Source organism: Bicyclus anynana, chromosome 22, assembly GCF_947172395.1.
Source record: "Bicyclus anynana chromosome 22, ilBicAnyn1.1, whole genome shotgun sequence".
In the NCBI taxonomy this organism is placed as follows: domain Eukaryota; kingdom Metazoa; phylum Arthropoda; class Insecta; order Lepidoptera; family Nymphalidae; genus Bicyclus; species Bicyclus anynana.
Genome location: NC_069104.1, coordinates 9,336,926 through 9,361,457, shown reverse-complemented (window position 1 = coordinate 9,361,457; position 24,532 = coordinate 9,336,926). Strand labels below are relative to the sequence as shown.

General features: G+C 37.1%; 2 protein-coding genes across 2 annotated transcripts; one reads left to right on the top strand and one right to left on the bottom strand.

The window, feature by feature from the left end:
• Positions 1–779: 779 nt before the first annotated feature.
• Positions 780–4,237, top strand: LOC112055456 (putative glutathione-specific gamma-glutamylcyclotransferase 2). The gene is made up of 3 exons (XM_024095579.2): positions 780–1,054; positions 2,166–2,394; positions 3,709–4,237. The coding sequence occupies exons 1-3, from the start codon at positions 920–922 to the stop codon at positions 3,897–3,899; spliced, it is 555 nt and encodes a 184-aa protein (XP_023951347.2). The 5' UTR covers positions 780–919; the 3' UTR covers positions 3,900–4,237.
• A 5,967-nt stretch (positions 4,238–10,204) lies between these two features.
• On the bottom strand, positions 10,205–15,044 carry LOC112055454 (uncharacterized). The gene has a single exon (XM_024095576.2). It carries the CDS (start codon positions 14,661–14,663, stop codon positions 13,359–13,361), a length of 1,305 nt encoding a protein of 434 aa, XP_023951344.2. The 5' UTR covers positions 14,664–15,044; the 3' UTR covers positions 10,205–13,358.
• Positions 15,045–24,532: the final 9,488 nt, after the last annotated feature.

Below are 24,532 nucleotides of genomic sequence, written 5' to 3'. Positions count from 1 at the left end.
TTCATACCTAAAAGATTGGCTAATGTAAGTATCTGAAACTGAACTCAAAATCTGAACTATAACTAAACGACTGACTGAAATCGCCCGGAAAAAATCCACATGGACATTCAATAAAGGCTCAGACTAATTATATAGGGACCTGCCGCACTATACGTTACCCCTCCTGTCACAATCAACAAACTATCGCGTTTACCAAAATTTTTCTTTTCCTCGTAGAGGCAAGACAAAAATCCTTTACAATGCCCTTTTCTGGTGTTGTTGAATGGTGTAAAAAACGGTTAGGAACTTTTAGTTTAATAAAATATAAAGTTACCTTATTACATATTTCTAACATAGTTATATCACATTTGTAATAAAAACAATATATAAATAGAATCCATTCTTTAGCTGGAACACCAAAACTTATGTAATCGAGTACTCTGTGAATAAACGATGCTTTGTAAAAACTGTACCTATTAATTGTATGTAAAAATTATACGTTTTATAAACGATTCAAAATAGTTGTGTGTAGGGTAAGTACGCCAATTTTTTGTATGATTTAGTTTACCTTGTTCCCCTCAAAAAAAATACAGTCTTGTTGTGTCATGACACTTCGTGAATTTGGATACAATACTAGTTCATTAATAATTACGTCTGTGTGCTACAAGCCCACCACAGATACTAAACATACATACTAGATAGAAAAACGTCGAAATCAAATATTTTGCAAACTTTGACGTTTGTGACATTTGTGAGTGTGACTGCAAAATGCAAATTTCATTTGAATTTTGAATTTTTGACGTTTGTTTGTTTGTGCAGTCAAAACAAAAAAATGGTTTATTTTTATTTTCTAATGTTAATAAATAATTAGACTTCCATAATTTCCTTGAAATTATAGGACTAAACTAATCAATAGTTCTAGTTCTAAACTATAATCAGTATGTGGGTGTTCGGCTACGGATCACTAGTATGGAAAGTAGATTTTAATTATGAATGCAAACTTGTAGGTTATATAAAAGGTTACCATAGAAGGTTTTATCAACACAGTATTGATCATAGAGGAGTACCTGAAAATGTAAGATACTTTACCATTGGTTAATCAGAAGCCTGATCGTCATAATGATCTGACAAACATTAGTTTATAATCCTCCATAAGTATTAATATTATAAATGCCAAAGTAAGTTCGTTTGTCTGTCACCTTTTCTAGTGTCTGATATACCACTAAACGCCCCGCGGTTTTACTTGCGTAGTTCCCGTTCCGTGTGAATACGGGGATAAAATATACCCCATAACGCTTACAAATAACTTGGCTTTCTATTGGTAAGAATCTTCAAAATCGGTTCAATACATCCAGAAATTACTTCCTATAACACCACAAACTTACTAAAAATATTAGTACTTGTAGATGTAGAATCTGAAAAAATTATTTATTACTTGCAAGGTGAAAGGAAAAAGATCGCGGGGGCGCAGCCCGATGCGTTGGTCTGACCAGGTCCGCACTACACTCGAGTCCACAGTTTACGATGCTCTTCGCGTAGCCGGAGATAGGAAAGAATGGCACACCATCCTAAAGACAAGGATTAGAGATGGAGGTCACGGAGGAGGAGATATAGAATATATTCTAGATTAACACTTATGCTACTTTATGCTCACACATATTCACTATCATACTCTACTCACCAAGTCTAGGGTACATAAGAGTAAAGCCACACGTTGCGATGCGGCGCCGCAATACGGCACTGTTGCGGCGCCGCAGCATAAAGTGTGTCTGCAGTATGGCCCCAGAATGCATGGTCTAGTTTGACGGCCTCCGTGGCGCGGTGGATTTACAAGACGGAGGTCCTGGGTTCGATCCCCGGCTGGGCAGATTGAGATTTTCTTAATTTGTCCAGGTCTGGCTGGTGGGAGGCTTCGGCCGTGGCTAGTTACCACCCTACCGGCAAAGACGTACCGCCAAGCGATTTAGCGTTCCAGTATGATGCCGTGTAGAAATCAGAAGGGGTGTGGATTTTCATCCTCCTCCTAACAAGTTAGCCCGCTTCCATCTTAGACTGCATCATCACTTACCATCAGGTGAGATTGTAGTCAAGGGCTAACTTGTAAAGAATAAAAAAAAAAAAGTGTAGCATCTATGTAGAACTTTTTTACAAAAATGTATTAATTTTTAATCTACTTATGTCCTCAGCCTGGCAGAGTAGTGACCCTCATACCTAGTGAAGATGTCAATGACACAGTTTGGGGAGTAGCATATAAAATAAGAGATGAAGACATAGAGCAAGTGACAACACACTTGGATTACAGAGAGAAGAATGGCTACTCAAAGAAATTAGTTACATTCCACCCAGCTATATCAAATTGGCAGCCTTTTGTCATAACATTGTATGTTGCTACGAAGGAGAATGTGTCTTATGCAGGTATAATGAAAAATTTCCTAAATATAGTGTAAACTCCATATAATGTCACTCAATTTAACAACAAACTTGCTAATGCGTCAACATCACATGGCTTTGATTGGTTTAGCTTGCATTCAATCAATGATACACTATAAAGCATTTTACCCACTCCTAATAATGACAATTAATAAATAAAAAATCCCTTTTAAGTTGCCTAAATTAGTTAAAACTGCTCAGCTGTGTACATTCTCTTGTTGCTTTATTATCCGAGCCCATAATAAACTTGACTGATGGCAAAAAATCTTTCTGAGTTTGTTCTTTTTTGTTTACAAAATGGGATTGCACTGTTGTTGACCATGACTAATAAGTAAAAGTCATGGAATTTATTAATATCATATTCTTAGTTGCTCACAAACTTTCAAACTGTGGTTCATGGTTCCATGGTTAGTAAATGAAAATCACTGTTTGTTGACAAAAAGTTTTACTCGTTAATTTTTTTTTGTTCTTTCCAGTAAATGACAACTCTCTAAATGTACAGTACCTTTAGTGTCGTTATAAAGAGTTATTATATTATTTATACTGTATATTTTATTCATGATTACCATGATGGTAATCATGCCAAATAGTAATAGCCCACTACAGGGCAGGCCTCCATGTTACAATGGAGGTTGGCAGGTTTAGGTTGATAATGTTTCTTTATTATTTGCCATATCTTTTAAATATGACCAATATTCCATAAATAAAATTCTCATGTCACAATGTTTGTTTCCTTACTCCTCCGAAACGGCTTGACCAATTTGTATGAGGTCAGGACAAGGGTGGGAGTAGAATAGGATAGGGGTAGAGAATGAGTCAAAGCTAGAGACCAGGTCAGCTAGTTATAGATAAAAAATCTGCAATCTATTATATGTATAATATACATACAGAGAAGATTTTTTGAAGTCAGTTAAAAATTAAAAGATGTTGATAAACACATCCCATTGTATGTAAATTCATGATAATGTAGTAAAGATCTATTTCTTTTTTAGTTTTCTATGAATACAGCACAATCCATACAAAAAATTAATTTTAATGGTCCACAGGTAATCATTTTACCTCACAAAGGCTACTTAAAAAATACTTATAAAAATGTATTTAAAATACATAAATTTTATTTGTATTTGGATTAATAGTGATGGTAATGAAATAGAATGGCAAAATCTAGAGGAGGCCTATGCTGAAGGACAGTCTATCGCTCTGGTAAAACAAATTAGGTAGAAACAAGTAATTTAGCGCTTAATCAGAGAATAAAACTATTTTTTAAATATATTTTTATTTATAAAACACCTGTTTCAGGACCAGCACCAATAGAAGAAATCGCAAAGCAAGTAATAAGCTGCTCTGGTCCGAGCGGCACGAACAAAGAATATGTCTACAACTTAGCCAAAGCCATGCGACAGTTAGCTCCTGATGTTAAGGACGATCATCTATTCCAACTGGAAACTGCTGTGAGAGAATTGGATAAAGATAGAGGGAAGAATAGTTGATGAAAACTACATAAATCAAAGGTCTTTCTTCTTCTACTTCTTCTTCTTCTTTACCTGTATATTTTCGCACTTGGCCACTAATGGTCTCCACTGGAGTCACTCCAGCCAACCAAAGTTCTATTAAGTATTTTATTTGTAGTTGCAAATACTTTTGGAGTGGATTACTATAGTATGCGCCAAACTTCTGGTCCATTCTGACAACACATCGAAATGTTCAGACATTTTTGTCTTATAAAACCAAGGATGCAAGTATAGAAGCGAGGATGTTACAAAACTAGTTGTGATAATTGTTACATTTTGTTGTTTATGTTGGTAATATATATTGTATTTCAAAAGTTTATGTTCTATCTATAAGTCCATATCGTCCATATAGTCTGTAAGTTTATCTTCTGAGGCCGCGGTTCCCTTTCCAGTAGGAATATGGGAATAATTTATAGCCTATAGGCTTATAGCCTTCCTCGATAAATGGGCTATCTAAAACTGAAAGAATTTTTCAAATCGGACCAGTAGTTCCTGAGATTAATGCCAGAGTGGCACAATTTTTTTTTTGTAAACATACAAATGAAAAAATACAAGAATCCTTACAATCTACCGAATACGTATACGTTCAAAATTTAAAATTCAAAATTCATTTATTTCAAGTAGGCTCAGTTTACAAGCACTTTTGACACGTCAATTGACTATTTGTAAAGATTCTACCACCGGTTCGGAAGGCAGGTTCTGCTGAGAAGATACCGGCAAGAAACTCAACAGTTGCTCTTTTGAAAAAGTCATACAGTATTACAATTTACATTTGATAACAATTAAATTACAATTTCTTATAGTTTTATTTCCTGTGTGAAGGTGGAAGCTGATCCAATGGCCTCCAAGCACCTTTGTCGTTAAGGAACTCATCAATAGTGTAGTAACCTCGACTAAGTAAATGTTTTTTAACACATTGCTTAAAGTTCTGCATTGGCAAGTCCATCACAGTCTTGGGGATCTAGTTATAGAAGAGTACACCCAAACCCACAAAAGATTTTTTAACTCTTTGGAGACGATATGCTGAAATAACTAACTTATGTCCGTGTCTAGTAAGACGTGGGTTTAAATCTCCTTTTCGTTTGTACAAATTAATATTTTGTCTTACATATACTATACTGTTATATATATATACTGACAGGCTACTGTTAAAATGCCTATTTCTTTAAACTTTTGACGAAGGGACTCGCGTGATTTTAGTTGATATATTGCTCGAATTGCTCTTTTTTGAAGTACAAATATAGAATGTATATCAGCAGCCTTGCCCCACAACAAAATACCGTAAGACATTACGCTGTGAAAGTATGCAAAATAAACAAGTCTAGCTGTATCAACATCAGTAAACTGTCTTATTTTTCTCACTGCAAAAGCAGCTGAGCTGAGTTTACCTGACAGTTTTTCTATATGAGCACCCCACTGAAGTTTAGAATCCAAGGTCACTCCCAGGAAAACTGTGGAATTCTCTATTTCTAGTGTTTCACCATTGATCATTATAGACTTATCTAATTTTATAACATTTGGTAATGAAAACTCAATACATTTAGTTTTCTTTGCATTTAAAAGTAAGTTGTTAACAGTGAACCAATGCGACACATGCGATATGGCACGGTTTACATCGTCGGAATTATCTTTACTTCTGTCACTCTTAAAAATTAGGGATGTGTCGTCAGCAAACAGTACTATCTCACAGATGCCGCTAACATGGTGTGGTAAATCGTTTATGTACACTAGGAATAGAAAAGGACCCAGAATTGAACCCTGTGGGACGCCCATTGTGTTAGAAAAACCGCGAGACTTTGAATCATTTATGCATACCTTTTGTGTTCTATCACTAAGATACGTTACGTTAAATTGTAAGCAGTATGTTCATATCTATCTACAGGTCACAATCTCGCGAGATTAAAATCTAACGGTATTTACAATTATAAGGTGATCTAAACAAAAGATTATTGCGTATTTAGTAACAGCGCCATCTATACCGTGCTTATGTAAACTATTTAGAAATTAAATCGCAATATTTTTTTTCCTATTGGCCAAGTAACCTCAGCCCCCTTAAGGGCTGGAAAAAATATTCCATGCGTTTAACCCAGACCATGATCCCTCTCTCCAGCAGTTCTATTATCGGGTAGTTGACTTAATCCCCAGTAATAATATTTTGTGCCTTACCCGGGTAAAAAGGTTACACAGCAATTTTTTTAAAGAATATATGATTTTTTTTTTAAAGAATATTTGCCACATCTTTTAAATATGACCAATATTCTCATTCCACTCCAACTAGTCGGGAAAGACTGTATTAGGAATGGGTACGACAATAGACCAACGGGGCGGGGATCAAACCACCACCTCCCGATGATGAGTTTGACCGCTCTTACTGTTCAGCTATTGAGGCTCAGCGTTGTTGCCTAGCAACAGAGATATCTAACAGTGTGGTAGATCTTCTCTGGACCTTGTTACAAATACCTATATTATATCAAATCAAACCAAAAGACAGAATTTTAGTAACATTTATTAATATTATAAAAAAAATAATTTCGCTTAAGTAATCACTATTTTACAAAATTATAATTAGACGCTTTGTTTAAAATATTTACATTCATATTATGCCATACAATTATAGTTTATTAGACATTAAAAAAAACAACTTAACGTTCATCCTTCATATTGTTCTTTCATAACAAAACCATAGGTTCTCAACCTTGTTAAGCCTTTGAGAATACTTATTTTTCACATAAACCCAAAATTTTTTGTCTCTTTATAATAAGTATTAATTTTTTGAATCATGATTTTATATTTTTACGGCCTACTACAAAACCAGGCCTTTCTTCAATATAGGAGAGGAGATATAGTGTCACTGATCCAAAACCAGCTTTGCAGGATTAGAAAGATTTTTGATTTTTGAACGAGCAGTATCAAATGTTAATGTCAGGACCGACGGCTTCACGTGGTCGACGAGGCATGGGGGCAGTGGCATGCACTTCATAGACGACAAAATGCCCTGCCTACCCTGAGGACACATTATCATATTTTGGAGAAGGAATATTCCACTTTGTACGATTTGTACATATAGTGCATACCCTAGTTAAAATCCTTGTGCACGCCATTGCTCGGGGGTGTGGTGTAACACATTACGATCAATATACGATACGATTAAGTTCCCATCTGTGGGCTGAGAATTTTTACTGAAATTGTCTAGAAAAACTGGGTATACTACTATGAAAATCTCAAATGCCCCACACGGGGGAATTGTTGCATATTTTGAGAACCTATGTTCCAAACGAATATAAAACAAAAACAACAACTAATTAGGTAAGTATGTAAATAGAATATTATAATATAAATTAGAAATAATAATATTATTTTATCACATACAAAACAACGTGAATCATAAAAGGAAACCAATGCGGATAACCAATAATTTTATACATACAGTAGTTTACTTATTTTAATAAATAATTCAAATATGTATTTGTAGCTTATTTAGTAGGTAACTATTCCATACAATAGTTCTTAGATAAACGTTAGCACAAGAACCAAAGTCACTGACATAGCTCACCAAGTCGTAAAGTTGGAGTGGCAAAATGGGCAGAACACATAGTTCGAAGAGTCGTTGGACCTTGGGGTCCCAAGGTGGAGACCCCGCACCGGAAAGCGCAGTGTTGGTCAACCTCCCATTAAGTGGACCGAGGACATCAAGCGGGTTGCAAGAAGCAGCTGGATGCTGGCGACTCGAAACCGTGGTGTTTGGAAGTCCATGCAAGAGGCCTATGTCCAGCAGTGGACGTCCATCGGCTTTTAATGATGATGATGATGAAACGTAAATCGTAATGTAGGTAGTTAAGGAGGGTTAAAATAAAGGCATAGGTAATAGATGTCAATTCCATAGGCAAACAAAACATTTCCCTAAAGACACAGTAATATTAAGTAACCTAAAACATTTGGTATTATACCTATAACTATGGACCGCGGCGGGCAAGCGGATCTCAACGTCGTGTGTCGTCCAGTCCCAGAAGGGGGAGAGTGAGTATCAAGGGACGAGGAGCGAAAAGAGAAAATAACTTGTAGGGAGTCAAGAAGGCGTCCCGGGAACACGCAAAGAGCAAGTACCGGGTTCGCCCTCCCTCGATTCGGCCCAAATTACCGAGAAGTTGAAAGGGCCATGGGAGGTGGTGGGTTGCCCTATACCTATAATATTTGTTTTCTGGGATAAGTAGCCTAGGTATTAATATAGGGTGAGGGTCTATTTAAATTTTAGCGAAGCAGTTGCTATTTGTGGAATTGCGTGGTTCTTGTATGTGTTTGACACATAACTCCTTTTATACGTTTGGACCGATTTAGATGAAACTTGTGTATTTTTGAATGGTGGTGGCAACGCGGATTGTTTCAGAATACAATTGCAACCGATAGATGGCATCGTGGTTGTGATGAAAAACGCCAAAGTTAGGACAGTTCAAAATCTGAATCTATATATTTTTTGGCTAATGTACTAAATCTACACATAATTTACACACTGAGATTGTCTATGAGTGAACGCAACGTCCAAGTACTTCATACGCTATAGTCTGGCAAGTCGTTGATGACACTCACATGATATGCGGGCGACGGGGGGAAAGACTACGCGGGTGTGAAATGCGTGTGTGCGCGGAAGTGAGGTGCGTCAGTCATGGGTTTTTCGCCCCCCGGCCCGCATCGGGAGTGTTTCAAACGAAGTTGCCAAGATATACACGCAGTGTGTGGATGTATTGAGTTGCCATGTAAAAGTAATTTACACATATCTACATATCTAATGTCAATAAAGGTCAAAGATATATGTAAAATAAAAAATTCAAGTGATATTCGTTTTCATTACTAAATACGTAATTAAAACCGTCGTCGTCATCAACCCATATTCGACTCACTGGTGAGCTCGAGTCTCCTCTCAGAGAAGAGTAAGGCCAATAGTCCACCACGCTGGCCCAATGCGGATTGGCAGACTTCACACACGCAGAGAATTAAGATAATCCTCTGGTATGCAGGTTTCCTCACGATGTTTTCATTCACCGATTGAGAAACGTAATATTTAATTTCATAAAATGCACCTAACTGAAAAGTTGGTGCATTTTAAGAAATTAAATATCACGTGTCTAAATTAAATATCACAACTGAAAAGTTGCATGCCACGGACCGGATTCGAACCCACACCCACCGGAATCGGAGGCAGAGGTCATATCCACTGGGCTATCTCGGCTCTAATTGGTTATAGCAGTCTTTTTTTATGAATCAACAAATCCCGCGGGAACTATGGATTTTCCGGGATAAAAAGTATCTCGTATGTTGCTCAATAAGCTCCTCTATCTACCATTAAAAGTTCCATTCGAATCAGTTCAGCCGTTCCAGAGATTAGTTCAGTCAAACGGACAGACAGACAAAAGTTTTAATAAAGCTTGATTGTGTTTTAGAGAGAACCTAGTTATTTCCAAATCACAGACGGACATTTCAATTTATTTTTATGTACTGGTGATATGTTCTAATTCTTTTTATTGGTACTCTGTTATAAATGTTATAATCCATAGGCAAAGATTGTATCTATACTAATATTATAAAGCTGAAGAGTTTGTTTGATTGAACGCGCTAATCTCAGGAACTACTGGTCCGATTTGAAAAATTCTTTCAGTGTTAGATAGTCCATTTATCGAGGAAGGCTATAGGCTATATATTATCTCCATATTCCTACGGGAACGGGAACCACGCGGGCGAATCCGCGCGGAGTCAGTTAGTAATAAAGATAAGTGACTATCGCGTCAAAAGTAAGACAAACAAAAGCGACCAATTGTTTTAATTTCATTGAGTCACATAGTAAAGAAATAATGGAATCAATAGAGCATATTTCCTCGACCTGCTCAGAAACAGCTCCGATTTTGATTATTTTTTTTGTTCAGTTTGTTTTTTGATGTAGGTATTTGAAATCAGAAACCTTTTGGGGGACGGAATGATTTGTACTTTTTAAACAATATATATGCTATTTATATAATAAATAATTTAAAAACAAAAAAACACTACCGACTTCAAAAACACAAACTTATGGAGGAAACTAATAAGCAGAAGAAAACGTTATATTACTTATTTTCTATTTACTGATTACTTTGAAGCCGGTGCATGCGTGCTAGCGGTGATTTTGATGAAAAAAAATCATCACAATCGGAGCTGATTCTGAGGTTTTCCTGCATATGCTTGTTTTATGTATTCTTTGACTCCCCTAAAAATATTGTATAAAATGTCGAGTTGTGTGTTGAGAAAATGTAAAAAAATTTACAACGGAATTAAACACAAAATTGTACATGTGTGGGCTCTATTTTTACACGGACTATTTTAAAGTCCATCGATCGCTTCGTAAGGGAAGATTTTTCATAACTTATTTATTTAAATTATGTATTGTTTGTTTATAAAATGTTATTCAATAGTAGATTGTAAAATATTATTCAATAGAAGGGGCTAAAAAAACCCATTTTAACGAGGGATTTTTAGGGCACGAGCCGTAAGGCGAGGGCCCTAAAAATAGAAACCGGCTCTGGCTCAATCGCTCGACGCGCGAAGCCATATAACCAAAAGAAGAAGAAGAAGGGCCATACCTGCAATGATTCTAATTACGAATATACATATAAAATCTCCTTCGTTTTATAGTAGGCTAGTACTTGGATATTCGTAACCTATTCGTAACAGACAAAAATTAAAAAACAAAATTACTTTAGCCCCTAGAGGCTGAAGTGCTTGTTTAACCCTGTGGAGTGGTAATATGACAATGTTTTTGAGCAAGAGTAGTAAAAAATAAATTAACTATATCTAATTGTTCTAAGTTTATTAATCGAATTTATTTTCATTAATTTAAGAACAAGTTATTTATAATATTTTTTGGTGTATGGAATGACTAGCGATGTATATACCTACCCTCATTTTTTATTTGTTTGTTGGTAAACAGTATCGATATCGTAAATACCGCGAGTATGGCTTTAGTATAGTTTGTGCCAGTAGCCAAGTTGCAAGTCGATTCTCTTTCTACGATCGCAAACGCTTCAAAAATTATAAAATGTATGGAGATGACATTTGCTATAGACAGGTCACGTGATCAAGTTGTCGATCGGATCTGTCATACATTTTTGTAGTTTTCGTAGCGTTAGCGTTTGTAAATAGAGAATCGACGTGCCATTTGGCTACAGGTATTGTATAAAGTCAACTTTTTTCCTCTGCATTGTCTATTACTTTGCCGTTTAATTATTATTATCATCAACTTGTAATTTTCCACGTCTGGTGATTAAAATGCTAATTATTGCAATTGAATGCTAATACAAGTATCTAACACGCCACACTTTCAAATTCAGGACCAAGTTTCGACTTTTTTTTATTAATTACGTAATAAAAACCGTCTTCCACTTTGTATTTCATGATTAAATTACAATTTAGCCGATAGGGAGTGTCACATGCCACTTACGATTTATCAGCTAAAGATAACCCATTGCATTACGATAAAGTTATAGAGGATATGTTGCCTTTACTGGCTAACACTTTATACTGGGTGGAAAAGATAAGAAGAGCTACATATAGTAGTAGACGCCGCGCGGTTTCGCCCGCGTAGTTCCCGTTCCCGTAGGAATACGGGGATAATATATAGCATATAGCCTTCCTCGGTAAATGGGCTATCTAACACTGAAAGAATTTTTCAAATCGGACCAGTAGTTTCTGAGATTAGCGCGTTCAAACAAACAAACACAGATTTAAATAGAAATAACAGTATAGATTTAGATACATATTATTAAATAATATTTCTTAATGTTATGTCTGTGACATTATTCGCACGCATTGATGTGAGAATTACGAGTATGATTTTTACTATAGGTACAGTGGAATAAAAAGAATAGCCTATTTTATGACATACTAGCCGACACACTGCGTTTTCATCCGCTTAGTTCCCGTTACCGCTGGAATGTGGGAATAAAATATAGCCTATGACATTAATAAATAACGTGGCTTTCTATTGGTGAAAGAATATTCAAAATCGGTTCAGTAGATGCAGAGATTATTCCCAATAATCTCACAAACTTTACCTCTTTACTTATAATATTATTACCTATAGATTATTGCTAAATTATAATCTGTATCTGTACCAAATTTCACCAAAATTCGCCAAGTAGGTTTGCGTGAAAAGTAACAACCCACAAACATATATTGCTGTGTTAAATTTCATCAAAATCTGATCAGTTTTTAACGAGTAACAAACATCCATACAATTTTTGGCATTTAAAATAATTAGTTGAATTATTTTCTTATTAAAAGGATAACTGTTTTTAAAAACACTATATTGCCTTGTGAATAAAACTGAATAATCAAAAATAATTATAAAATCCGAAACGAAACTAAGAAACAACATAAATAATATTTATTATTAGAGATTTGCAGCTATTAACTGTAAACCTTGATATAATATTGCAAGTAGTTACGTCAGTCAGTCAGTCAGTGAACAAAGTTACATAAATAACTAGCAGTTAAATTAAACGTGATCTTCTAGTTATTCTAACATTAACTAGATCACTTTTTTCAATCAGGTATTTAACTAATTAATAAATGTAGTTGTGCAATCGACGTGCTTAGCTAAACAACAAAACAGAAAAATGAGATATTAAAAGTACGAACCGATATTATTTTTCAAGTATTAATTTCATCACCAGGTAATTTGTTAGTTTATTTAACTGTTAACTAGGTACATATGAAAAAATTAAAAGCCGTTAAAAATATCTAATAAATCTGTAGAGAGGTCAATTCTGTACATGAAATATATTTCCAAAATAACTGTCAGGGCGTGATTATTATAGTGATCGATACTGATGCCAAAATTGCAGTCAGTAAAATTTAAGTCTGTCTGTCTGTCTGTATGTTTGTTATCTAAACAAAAACTACTTGACGGATTTTAACGAAACTTGGTACAATTATTCTTCATACACCTGGGCAGGTTATAGCAGACTTTTCATCACGCTACGATCAATAGGAGCAGAGTAGTGAAGGGAAATGTTGGGAAAACGGGAGAAGTTACTCAATTTTTACAGCGATACTATTGTAAGGGCTGGATTAAAGAGGGCTAAGGGAAGAGGACGAAGTCGCGGGCGTCCGCTAGTATAAATAAATAAAATTGTCTAGTGTAGTAAAAGTAACAGGTAGGTACAATTTATTATTATAAATATGACTTTTGTGTGGACTTTAGCTTACATATTATTTATCAGACGATAAGAAATGCTGACGTAATGTCATGTGTTTAAAGCCGAACCTAACTCGGATACAATATATTTATATTTTCACAATCATCACCATTCATTATCAACAAATTTACAACAGATTTAAAACCTTTCAAGGTTCAATTTTATTTAAATACCTTGTTTAAATCTTTGGCAGGGCTGTAATATTCCAATGTTGTCGTTATTTCGATGTTTTTTCAACTTTAACTCCTTTGTTACGCCCTAGAAGTTTGTCCAAGAAACTTCTCTTTCTCTTCACCTTTTTCCCATCGGTTTTATGGTTCTGCGACTGTTCACTCTCTTCGGTCATCTTTTCTATCAATGCTGGAATGGTTATGTCCGTATATTTTTCGAGTGGGACTTTCTTTGCGGATTCTCTGCTGAGCTGTCTTTTGAACGTTGATAGTTCTGGCACGAAGTCGTTTTCCTCTAGTGCTGATAGAGAACCTTTGGAGTCATTTGCCTTATTATTGGCATCTTCCTTTTTGTCAGGTTCATATTCATTTTCACTCACTTCTGGACCGTTATGTAGAATTTCGATATTCGGTTTTATATCCTCCACTCTGTTTTGCTCTACACTTTCATTAGTTGCAGGTTCTTGTTTCTCAACTTTCTTTTCTTCTTTTTTCTCGAACACTTCATCCGCTTCGGCGTTTGGTTCTTGATCTTTCTTATCAGTACTGTCGACACTATCCGCTGCGCTGGACGTAGATTTGGGAACCGAACCCACGACTTTCGGTCTTGTCGGCGGCAACGTCCAGTCTACAGGTTTCCGTGTCGGCGAATAACGTTTCACCAGTTCTTCATACAACTTTTGGTGATCGAACTTCGGGGAGCCGGGAGTTTCATTCGGCAAACTCTGGTGCTTTGGTCTGTCTGGAGTGGGATTGTTTTCCTTGTCGTCGTCTTCGTCAGGCGATCCTAGATCGACAACAACACGTCTGGTCGGCGTCGGTGTCGAATACGGCTCGGCGAATGGGAATTTGTATATATTTATATTTTCGATTTTGTATTTTATTGCCGACACGGTGTTGGTAGTCGGCAGCGAGGCGCGGACGCCGCTGCGTGTGAACGTCCCGTCTCCCGGTTCGTGTAAGTTAGACTTTAGGAAGTCTCGTCGCAGTTTCGACAGTCTCCTGTTCCTCTCAGCCATGCTGTACCGGTAGTCGACGTTGTCGCTCTGGTTCAGTTCGGACGTGAAGTTGTCGGAATACTTTCGCGGCCGGAACTCGTAGCTCCGGTCCTCGCTCCTCGTCTCGCGCATGCTGGAGCTTCCGGGCGCGTTGCGTTTGAAGTTCGACGTGGTGATGCCGTGGTTCGTCGTGATTATCGGCTCCACGTCGCGGTACGTGGGCGCGACGGTCGGCGACGGCAACGGCATGAAAACGGTGTCGTGCTTTTCGAAAACCTCGCGCCGCTGACTGAACTGGTCGCCGCCGATGATCTCGCGCGACTTCACGCTCGTTGTAGGCGATTTGGCCGCCATTTCCCGTTCGATAACAAACCACAACACTTTTGTTATTGATACTATTTTCCTGCAAACACTGTGTTTCTATTTTTGTACGGCACACATTATGACTTCACCGGTAACATCGCGCCTATAAAAGCGTACACGTCTACACGTTAAATTGGACAATAAAAGGTGGTCCGTCCGTACAAGGCGCGCGATATAGTGATGAGTGATCAATTGAGTGGCGTCGATAAGATAGGAGAGGCATGTAGCGCTTTACTTTTCTTTATCTTTTAGCAGTCAGCAGTCGAAACAGTTGTGTAAATAGACGCGAACGAACACAATGTTAGTAATTACCGGCGCGAGTGAAAGCAACCGGCGTCGGCGGCGGCCGATCACCGACGCTTAAGCTCATTATATAACGAATATCACAAACGGAACCCGCGCCCGAATAGCGTTACCAGGCGTCAGGATAAAGCCGGACATAGTTGGGCATTTTGATTGCGTGTCCGGCCAAAACAAACGGCATCCGGCTTTAGTTACGCTTTTTACATTTCTAGAACTTAATTGTTACTAATGACTAAAATGAATATTGGAATGATTAATAACCAATGATATTAAATACTGTCCGATACTTATAATAAATCTGTAGAGAGGTCAATTCTGTACATGAAATATATTTCCAAAAAATCAGGGGGTGATTAGTGATCGATACTGATGCCAAAAATGCAATCAGTAAAATTTTTATCTGTCTGTCTGTATGTTCGTTACAGAAACAAAAACTACTTTTACTTTTACGGATTTTAACGAAATGGTGCAACTATTCTTCATACTCCTGGCCAGGCTATAGTATACTTTTCATCACGCTACGATCAATAGGAGCAGAGCAGTGAAGGGAAATGTTGGGAAAACGGGAGAAGTTACTTCATTTTGACAGCGATACTAATTTAGGGGCTGGATTAAAGAGGTCTAAAGGCGGATGAAGTCGCGGACGTCCGCTAGTATTAAGTACATGTTTTTTTGTACTATCCCTACCTAGACACAAAATCTTCAATAATGTGTCCGTATGAGTGTCCGGCCTGTTCACCCTAATGTCCGGCCAAACTGACTAGTCTGTCCGGCTATTGGGCTTGCCGACCTGGCCACCCTACACCCGAATGTACATCGATGCGTACACGGTTATACTCCTTGCCGCTGTGATGCGATGAGCCTTGTTTATTATTAACTACTGATACGCTAAGCAGTAGTTATTTGCACAGTTATTAAGCAATAAATTACTGCGAACTGTGGAGATAAGCTGATAATGCACATTATTATAATGTAGCGTGTCGTTGCAATTCGTCGAATTGCAACGACACGCTCGTTCGTCGAGTTGCAATTTGACGGCCTCAGTGGCGCAGTGGTATGCGCGGTGGATTTACAAGACGGATGTCCTGGGTTCGATCCCCGGCTGGGCAGATTGAGATTTTCTTAATTTGTCCAGGTCTGGCTGGTGGGAGGCTTCGGCCGTGGCTAGTTACCACCCTACCGGCAAAGACGTACCGCCAAGCGATTTAGCGTTCCGGTACGATGCCGTGTAGAAACTGAAAGGGGTGTGGATTTTCATCCTCCTACTAACAAGTTAGCCCGCTTCCATCTTAGACTGCATCATCACTTACCATCAGGTGAGATTGTAGTCAAGGGCTAACTTGTAAATAATAATAATAATAATCTATACTTATAATAAATCTGTAGAGAGGTCAATTCTGTACATGAAATATATTTCCAAAATAACTATCAGGGGGTGTTTAGTGGTCGATACTGATGCCAAAAATGCAATCAGTAAAATTTTTGTCTGTCTGTCTGTCTGTCTGTCTGTCTGTATGTTCTTAATAGAAACAAAAACTACTCGACGGATTTTAACGAAACTTGGTACAATTATTCTTCATACTCCTGGGCAGGTTATAGTATACTTTCCATCACGCTACGATCAATAGGAGCAGAGCAGAGAAGGGAAATGTTGGGTAAACGGGAGAAGTTACTCAATTTTTTAAGCGTTCGTCGCGTGGTATGTTCGTTATAGAAACAAAAACTACTCGACGGATTTTAACAAAACTTGGTACAATTATTTTACATATACCTGGGCAGGTTAAAGTATACTTTTCATTACGCTACCGTCAATAGGAGCAGAGCAGTGAAGGGAAAACGGGAGAAGTTACTCAATTTTTTTAGCTTCCGTCGCCGTCGCATGGTCCCTAACATAGGGATACTATACTAATAGCATTAACAACTGAGTCTTAGGGCCATAAATCATTTCTCTATATCTATCTCGCTTGCACTTATGGGTCTTATGGAGCCGTCTAGTGAAGGGTGTAACAATGAAAGACATATTATCGATAAGTAAAGTTTATTATCGTATCTTGTTCACAAAATTAAAAAAATTAACAATATTTGATTTAATATAATACATATTTCATATTATATAATTATTAACTAAATAAAATTAATCTTCATCTGAGTCTTCATCATCAGAATCTTCGTCTTCTGCCAAATTTATTATATATTAGTATCCATAGTGCGCAACGAGTAACACATGAATGTATTTATTTAATTGCAGTAAACACATTTATAGCAAAAAAAATACGCAATGCAATTACATTAGAAACCGACCAATCAGAATCGTCCAAATCATTATTGACTCATCATTAGCACGTGCGCAGGTAGCCGTTTATCGATAATTAGGGTGCGCAGGTAGGCGCGCTGCACATTCCTATCTTTTTTGACTTTTATGACCGGACGACTCAGATGATAATGCGCATACTATAGGATAGGGGCAGGGTAGGGGTAAGGTAGGGATAGGGTAGGGTAGGGGTAGGAGTAGTAGTAGTGTTTCACGCAGACGAAGTCGCGGGCGTCCGCTAGTAAAGAATAAAATGGGATACTGCTGAAACAGTAACATGCATACTTTCAAGTAACTCAGCAAACATTGGTCTGCAATATTTCGCGATATAAATAAAGGGTGAGGTAGTAAAAATTCTTTATCTATTTACCTCTGCCTCTCATATATCTCATACCTAACAGACACATTAAAAATCGGTCGAGCCGTTTCAAAGCATTGGGACTCTGCAAACATTGTTCTTTAATATTTCATACAAAAAACTAAATTCGCGACAAAAATAAGGGGTGGGGGATAGAAAAATTATTTATCTGTTTACCTCTATCTCTCATACTTATCAAACACCAAAAAAAATCATTAAAATCTGTCGAGCCGTTTCGAAACATTGGGACTCGGCAAATATTGTTCTGCCATATTACATACAAAAATCTAAATTCGCAATAAAAATAAGGGGTGGGGGTAGGAAAAATTATTTACTCATTTACCTCTACCTCTCATATCTCTCATACTTATCAAACAAAAAAAAAACCATTAAAATCGGTCGAGCCATTTCAAAACATTGAGACTCAGCAAACTTTGTTCTGTCATATTTCATACAAAAATTTAAATTTGTGATAAAAAATGAGAGGTAGGGGTAGGAAAAATCTTTACTTATTTACCTCTCATATCTATCATACCTAACAAACACAAAAAAAATCATTAAAATCGGTCCAGCCGTTTCAAAGCTTTTTCACCACAAATATCGTAGAAAAATACCGTTCTGTTATCATGTTAGTTAAAATAATTCTATAATTAAATACCTAATTGCCCAGTCACTGTGTAATACGATTCTCGGAATTAAATACTGGTTTCCGACTTGTTTCTAATTATAATCACCAATTTACCTAATGTATCAACACGATTTGTAATTGCATTTTTTTTTAAATGACATAACTTTGTAATTTGTACCTAAATAATATATAGGTAATAGCTACTTCTACTGTTATCTACATCTATACTTATAATAAATCTGTAGAGAGGTCAATTCTGTACATGAAATAGATTTCCAATAACTATCAGGGGGTAATTATTGATCGATACTGATGCAAAAAATGCAATTAGTAAAATGTTTGTCTGTCTATCTGTCTGTATGTTCGTTATAGAAACATAAACTACTCGACGGATTTTAACGAAACTTGGTACAATTATTCTTCATACTCCTGGACAGGTTATAGTATACTTTTCATCACGCTACGATCAATAGGAGCAGAGCAGTGAAGGGAAATGTTTGGAAAACGGGAGAAGTTACTCCATTTTTACAGCGATACTACTGTATGATACTGTATGGTCTGAATTAAAGAGGTCAAAGGGCAGACGAAATCGCGGGCGTACGCTAGCGAGTTAATAAAAGCATTTGTAAAAGTTATTTGGTTTACCTTAGAAGTATAGACATAGCTTCTAAGGTAAACCAAGTATCTCATATGTTATGTGGTCAGGCACGTAAGTTGAGATTATTACGTAATCGAGTTTCTCTGGACAGACATATGGTGGTATTTCATTTGGATTTACGACTCGTTACGAATTAAATGTCACAGAATGTAGAAAAAGGCAATAGTCGCCTTGCAAACATGCTGCTTTCAAGGTTAACGGGACTTTATATGCAATATCTATGTAAATAGTGTAGGTAAGTATCTAACAGCCGTATTAGCAATGCGAAAAAGCGTGTGAAAAACAAATAGGTATTGTATTTTGTGTGTAAAGGAGAATGTCCATTGCCCACCGGCGCATACAACGTCGTCCCTGGGAACCCAGGTATACTCCCGTATAAAACTATATGGAGAGGATAATATGATGTATAAATAAGGATTTGGTTAAATAATTAGCTTAATAAAAGTATGTTTCTTGAAGAAAACTCTATTTTTTTATCACGCTTGTAAGGCAAAATGTTCGCCGAAATGGCGAAGTAACATTTGAAGCTGTATTATTTTTTTCTGTTACCAACAAGCGTATCAAACAAGAAATTGAACAAACAAACTAATTATTATAAGTCTTCAAAAAATATCGTAAAACTCAGACTGGTCTACGATAGCTTTTAGCTTGTTCCCGTTGTGGACAAATTAAAGATGAATTAAAAAATGACATTAAAAGTTGTAGCTAAACTTTTATTAATAAAGTTGTAATTTAATTATAAAACTAGAATTATCAAGATTTTTATCGAGATTTTTAGATTTTAGTAAATTGGTTAAGGTAGGCCTGGGCCGGGGATGAGCATTCCTATGAGGTTCTAATATAAAGTAGGTATATTTAATACAGAAGCGTTAATAGCGAAGTGTGTGCCTTTGTCTAAAAATCAATATCTCATTAACATAATATAACTACGAGTATATAGCATGCTTCACTATCATGTTATCTCGAAAATGACTATTTTACAGGGGGCTATTTTTTAGTTTCAAAAAATTTACGTATCAATAGTCAAAAAGTTTGAATTCCACGCGGACGAAGTATCCGCTATTTCGGTTACTTTGCAGTAAAGTAAAATATAATACTGCAAGCAACTGTTAATAAAATTGTATTTTAACTTTGTATCCTACTGAACCTTGTTTGGATTTGCCCCGTATTTGTAGATAAATAATAAGCAAATACATAGCTTGTTTACTCATACAACATAAATCACTTCTGCTACGCTTAAGCAGTGTTTAGTATACCATTTTTTTTGTGTTAGTTAGTGCCGATGGCTCCATGTGTGACCACTACGGCGACTTTGGGCGAGCGCAGAAGCATCGCCTAATAAGACCAGAAGGCTGAAGTAAAGATAGAGGAGGGAACGACTCTCTAAGGGCACTCCTATGAGACTCGGACCTCGGCTTAGAGGGCCATTCGGGAGGGGGTAACCGTGACCTGAGTGAATCAGTCCGGACGCCCCCGAGATCGTGAGTTAAAACACCCACGTTCGGGTGACGTTAGATATCGGGGACCTCGTCTTCGCCGGCGAAGACGCTGTGTAGCTTGTGATTGTGTTGCCTGGGAAGCATTGTCGGTCGTTTAGTATGCATATTATTATGCCAGCGTGTGTGGCATAATCGTAGAATCAGCATGAAAACAATGCATTTACGTTAACGCTCGGGCTATTCACGTGCGATTTATTTATAAATCAGTACAATACATATATTTTTTGTCACTATTCCACCCGGGATCCGGCGCTAATTTTATTTATATAGCTTCTATGAGTAAGTACAAACGTTTCTCTATTTGTAGCAATTCTCGGTCGGTCGTTGACTTGCTTCAGTTTCTTCCCTAGACGGACTTACTTAGGGTTACCACAATTTTTAATAACACACCAGAACTATAGTAGGTTATGAAATGGTTGCATTGTAGGGTTTTTTTACAAGTTAGCCCTTGTTTGCAATCTCACTTCATCAGGTGAGATTGTTTATTATTACATTATTATACAAAAGTGTTACAGTTAATAATGTGTACCTTAAGCTAAATCTTTACTAATATTAATAAAGATGAATGTTTACATGTACAAATTATTTTTAACAATACAGTAGCTAAATAGGAAGTAAATACATTTTTTTTTATTGCAATATAAAGATGTGTGAAGCCTAGGTACAATTTACAACAACTCCTGAACTAGTATAAAACTTTGTGAAAAATTGTAAACCGAAATGGGTGTGAATTTTCATCCTCCTCCTAACAAGTTTGTTAGTAACTTACGATGGTAAGTAATGATGTAATCTAAGATGGAAGCGGACTAACTTGTAGGAGGAGGATGAAAATTCACACCCATTTCGGTTTCTACACGACATCTTACCGGAACGCTAAATCGCTTGGCGGTACGTCTTTGTCGGTAGGGTGATAACTAGCCACGACCGAAGCCTCCCACCAACCAGACCAATTAAGAAAACCTCGATCGGCCCAGCCGGGGATCGAACCCAGGACCAGGACCACCGCGCATACCACTGCGCCACGGAGGCCGATAAAACCTATATACTTTAATACTTACATTGCAGGTACATGTACCTACCTACAATCTATTTATTTGGAATTTAGATAAACTTTGAAGTTGTTGACAGCCCTATGGGTTTCCGAACGGTTCCAAAAAGATCAAATATTGGGTTTACATTTTGTAGAGTGATATCATTCCATTTGCATACAAGTTAAAGCTCAACTTCCTAAATAGGAAGTGTGGTGATTTGAAGGTGTTCTAGTGTTTCGTAGGCAGGTGACTTAGACCGGTGACATAATTTGTATTCGTGTGATAGGTATCTAAAACACCTAATCGTAGAACAGACAAATGATTTTATTCTATAAATACTTTTTTTTAAATATTTGCCATAATATCTTAAACTAGCTGACGCCGCGCGGTTTTACCCGCGTGGTTCCCGTTCCCGTAGGAATATGGGGATAATATATAGCCTATAGCCTTCCTCGATAAATGAGCTATCTAACACTGAAAGAATTTTTCAAATCGGACCAGTAGTTCCTGAGATTAGCGCGTTCAATCAAACAAACAAACAAACTCTTCAGCTTTATTATATTAGTATAGATTATGACCAATAGTCCTGTTTCCCTCCAACTAATCGGAAAAGACTATATGAGCATGACAATATTTCGATTCGAACCACCACCTCAGAGATGAGTCTGACCGAGTCTGTCCATTCAATAGGACGTTAATTATGTTCTAAAGATCCCCTTAATAGCGTTTCTCTTAGAAGGATTTGCCTTCCGAACCTGTTCCTTTAGCCAAGTGGACGTCGACTGTCTTTCTACGATCGCAAACGCTTCGAAAACTAGCAAAATGTATAGGAATGACATTATCGACAGGTCACGTGATCAAGATCTGTCATTCCCATACATTTTTCTAGTTTTCGAAGCGTTAGCAATCATAGAAAGAGAATCGACGTGCAACTTGGCTACAGGTGTACTGGTAGAGTCACTTTATACGGAGAAACTAATAAAAGACAAGAGCCTCAATAGCTCAAGGGTGGTGGTTCGATCCCCGCCCCGTTGGTATATTGTCGTACCCACTCCTAATACAGTCTTTCCCGACTAGTTGGAGAGGAATGGGAATATTGGTCATATTTAAAAGATATGGCAAATATTCTTTAAAAAAAAAACTTGATGTTTCAAAACTTGGCCAACATGGAATAAACAAAAAAAAAGAAAGGAATGAACGTTACGTTTTCGAAATACGGGGATATAACACTCACAAATAACGTGGCTTAATAATGGTAAAAGAATTTTCAAAATCGGTTCAGTTTTAACTAGAGATTACCCCTTACCCTACAAACTCCAAAAATGTACGTCTTTATAATATTAGTATATATTAGTATACTTACTTACCTAAATAAAATTAGATTTTAGTCAGGTACTTACCGAAAGTTCCTTTTAAAAAAATATACCCATCAATATAAAAAACCGTTTATTTAAAAAGATGGGTAGATATAAAGTTATCCGGTTATTTGGGTAAAAGTAAAAGATGGGTAGATATAAAGTTATCCCGATTGCAATGGCATTGTGCAATTAGTCTTCAGAATAATATCATCTTCAAATTCGATAGCGATCGTAATCGCGAGTGTTTTGGTCAATTAAATAAAACCTAGGTTTTAAGTTGTCAAGGTGTTCAGGTATGACTAACCGCAACCGCTTGATTGGGTGTCCGGTCGTGCGTGACGAGTGCTTTCGGTCCAAGAGACCGGACAAAAACTGGGTGACGTCATCCTATCTATTAACACGACATTTCTGAATTCGTGTGTTTGTTTTAAAACGTAGGTAGATACTTGAATAAATTCTTAAGCACATAAAGGTCTGAAAACTTTGTAAGATAAAGAATATTGAGAGATTTTTTTTTTCAAAAATATCCTATAGTCTGGCAAGTTCGTTAAGAGACATGACACTCCTATGATATGCGGGCGACGGTGGGAAAGAGTACGCGGGTGTGAAATCGTGCGTGCGGGGACGTGAGGTGCAGTCGTGGGTTCTTCATTCATCGCTACACGCCCCCCGGCCCGCGTCGACCTTTGGGAGTGTTACGAACGAAGTTGCCAAGCTATAGTATCAGATATGCTATGAATAACATAAGTAATATGTAGGTACTTTGTCGCCAATCCGTTTTGAAGGAGCGTGGTGGGTCTGAGCTGTAGTGGAGGATAAATAATGATGACGTCATGATTAGATACCGTAATAGCCCAGTGGCTATGACTGCGCTTGATTCGGAGGGCATAGGTTGAAAACCGGTAAGTGGTATGCACTTCGAATTTTTCACTAGGTAATTATGCATTCTAAGAAGTCAATCAACTTTTTAGTTGTGTGCATTTTAAGGAATTAAATATCACGTGTCTCAAACGGTGAAGGAAAAACATCGTGAGAAATTTATAATTATCTACGTGTATGAAGTCTGTCAATCGCGTTGGCCCAGTGTGGTAGACTATTTGGCCCAACCACTATCATCCTGCAAAGACACTCGTGCTCAACAGTGAGCCATATACCAATTAACAACCCATGATGATGATTATGATCTTATTTCAAGTGTTATTAGATTAGAGATGATTCTTTAGCTAATGAGGCAAGTTATTCTTGCTAGTGGAATTAAAACTAAACTTTTACAAAATTCTACAGTGGGCGATGCCTCGGGCGTGGTGGCCATGTCATCCATAAAAATGCAAATAAACTTAAAGTATTCTTGTTTAAGTAGGTGACTAGGTATCCACTTTACTTATTTGGCAATCACGCCTTGACTTTTCGAGATTTTAAAACACCAACGCATTCCAGACGCTTATAGTATCAAGTATTTTCTGTAGGTAGAATGCATGTAAGTTTAACCAAAATGCCGGTTATAATTGCTCACTGTTGAGCTTGAGTCTCCTCTTAAAATGAAAGGGGTTAGTTCACCACGCTGGCCTAATGCGGATTGGCAGTCTCCACATAAAATTCTCTGGTATGCAGGTTTCCTCACAATGTTTTTCCTTCACCGTTTGAGACACGTGATATTTAATTTCATAAAATGCACACAACTGAAAGTCATCTACTTTATGATATTCACCACTAG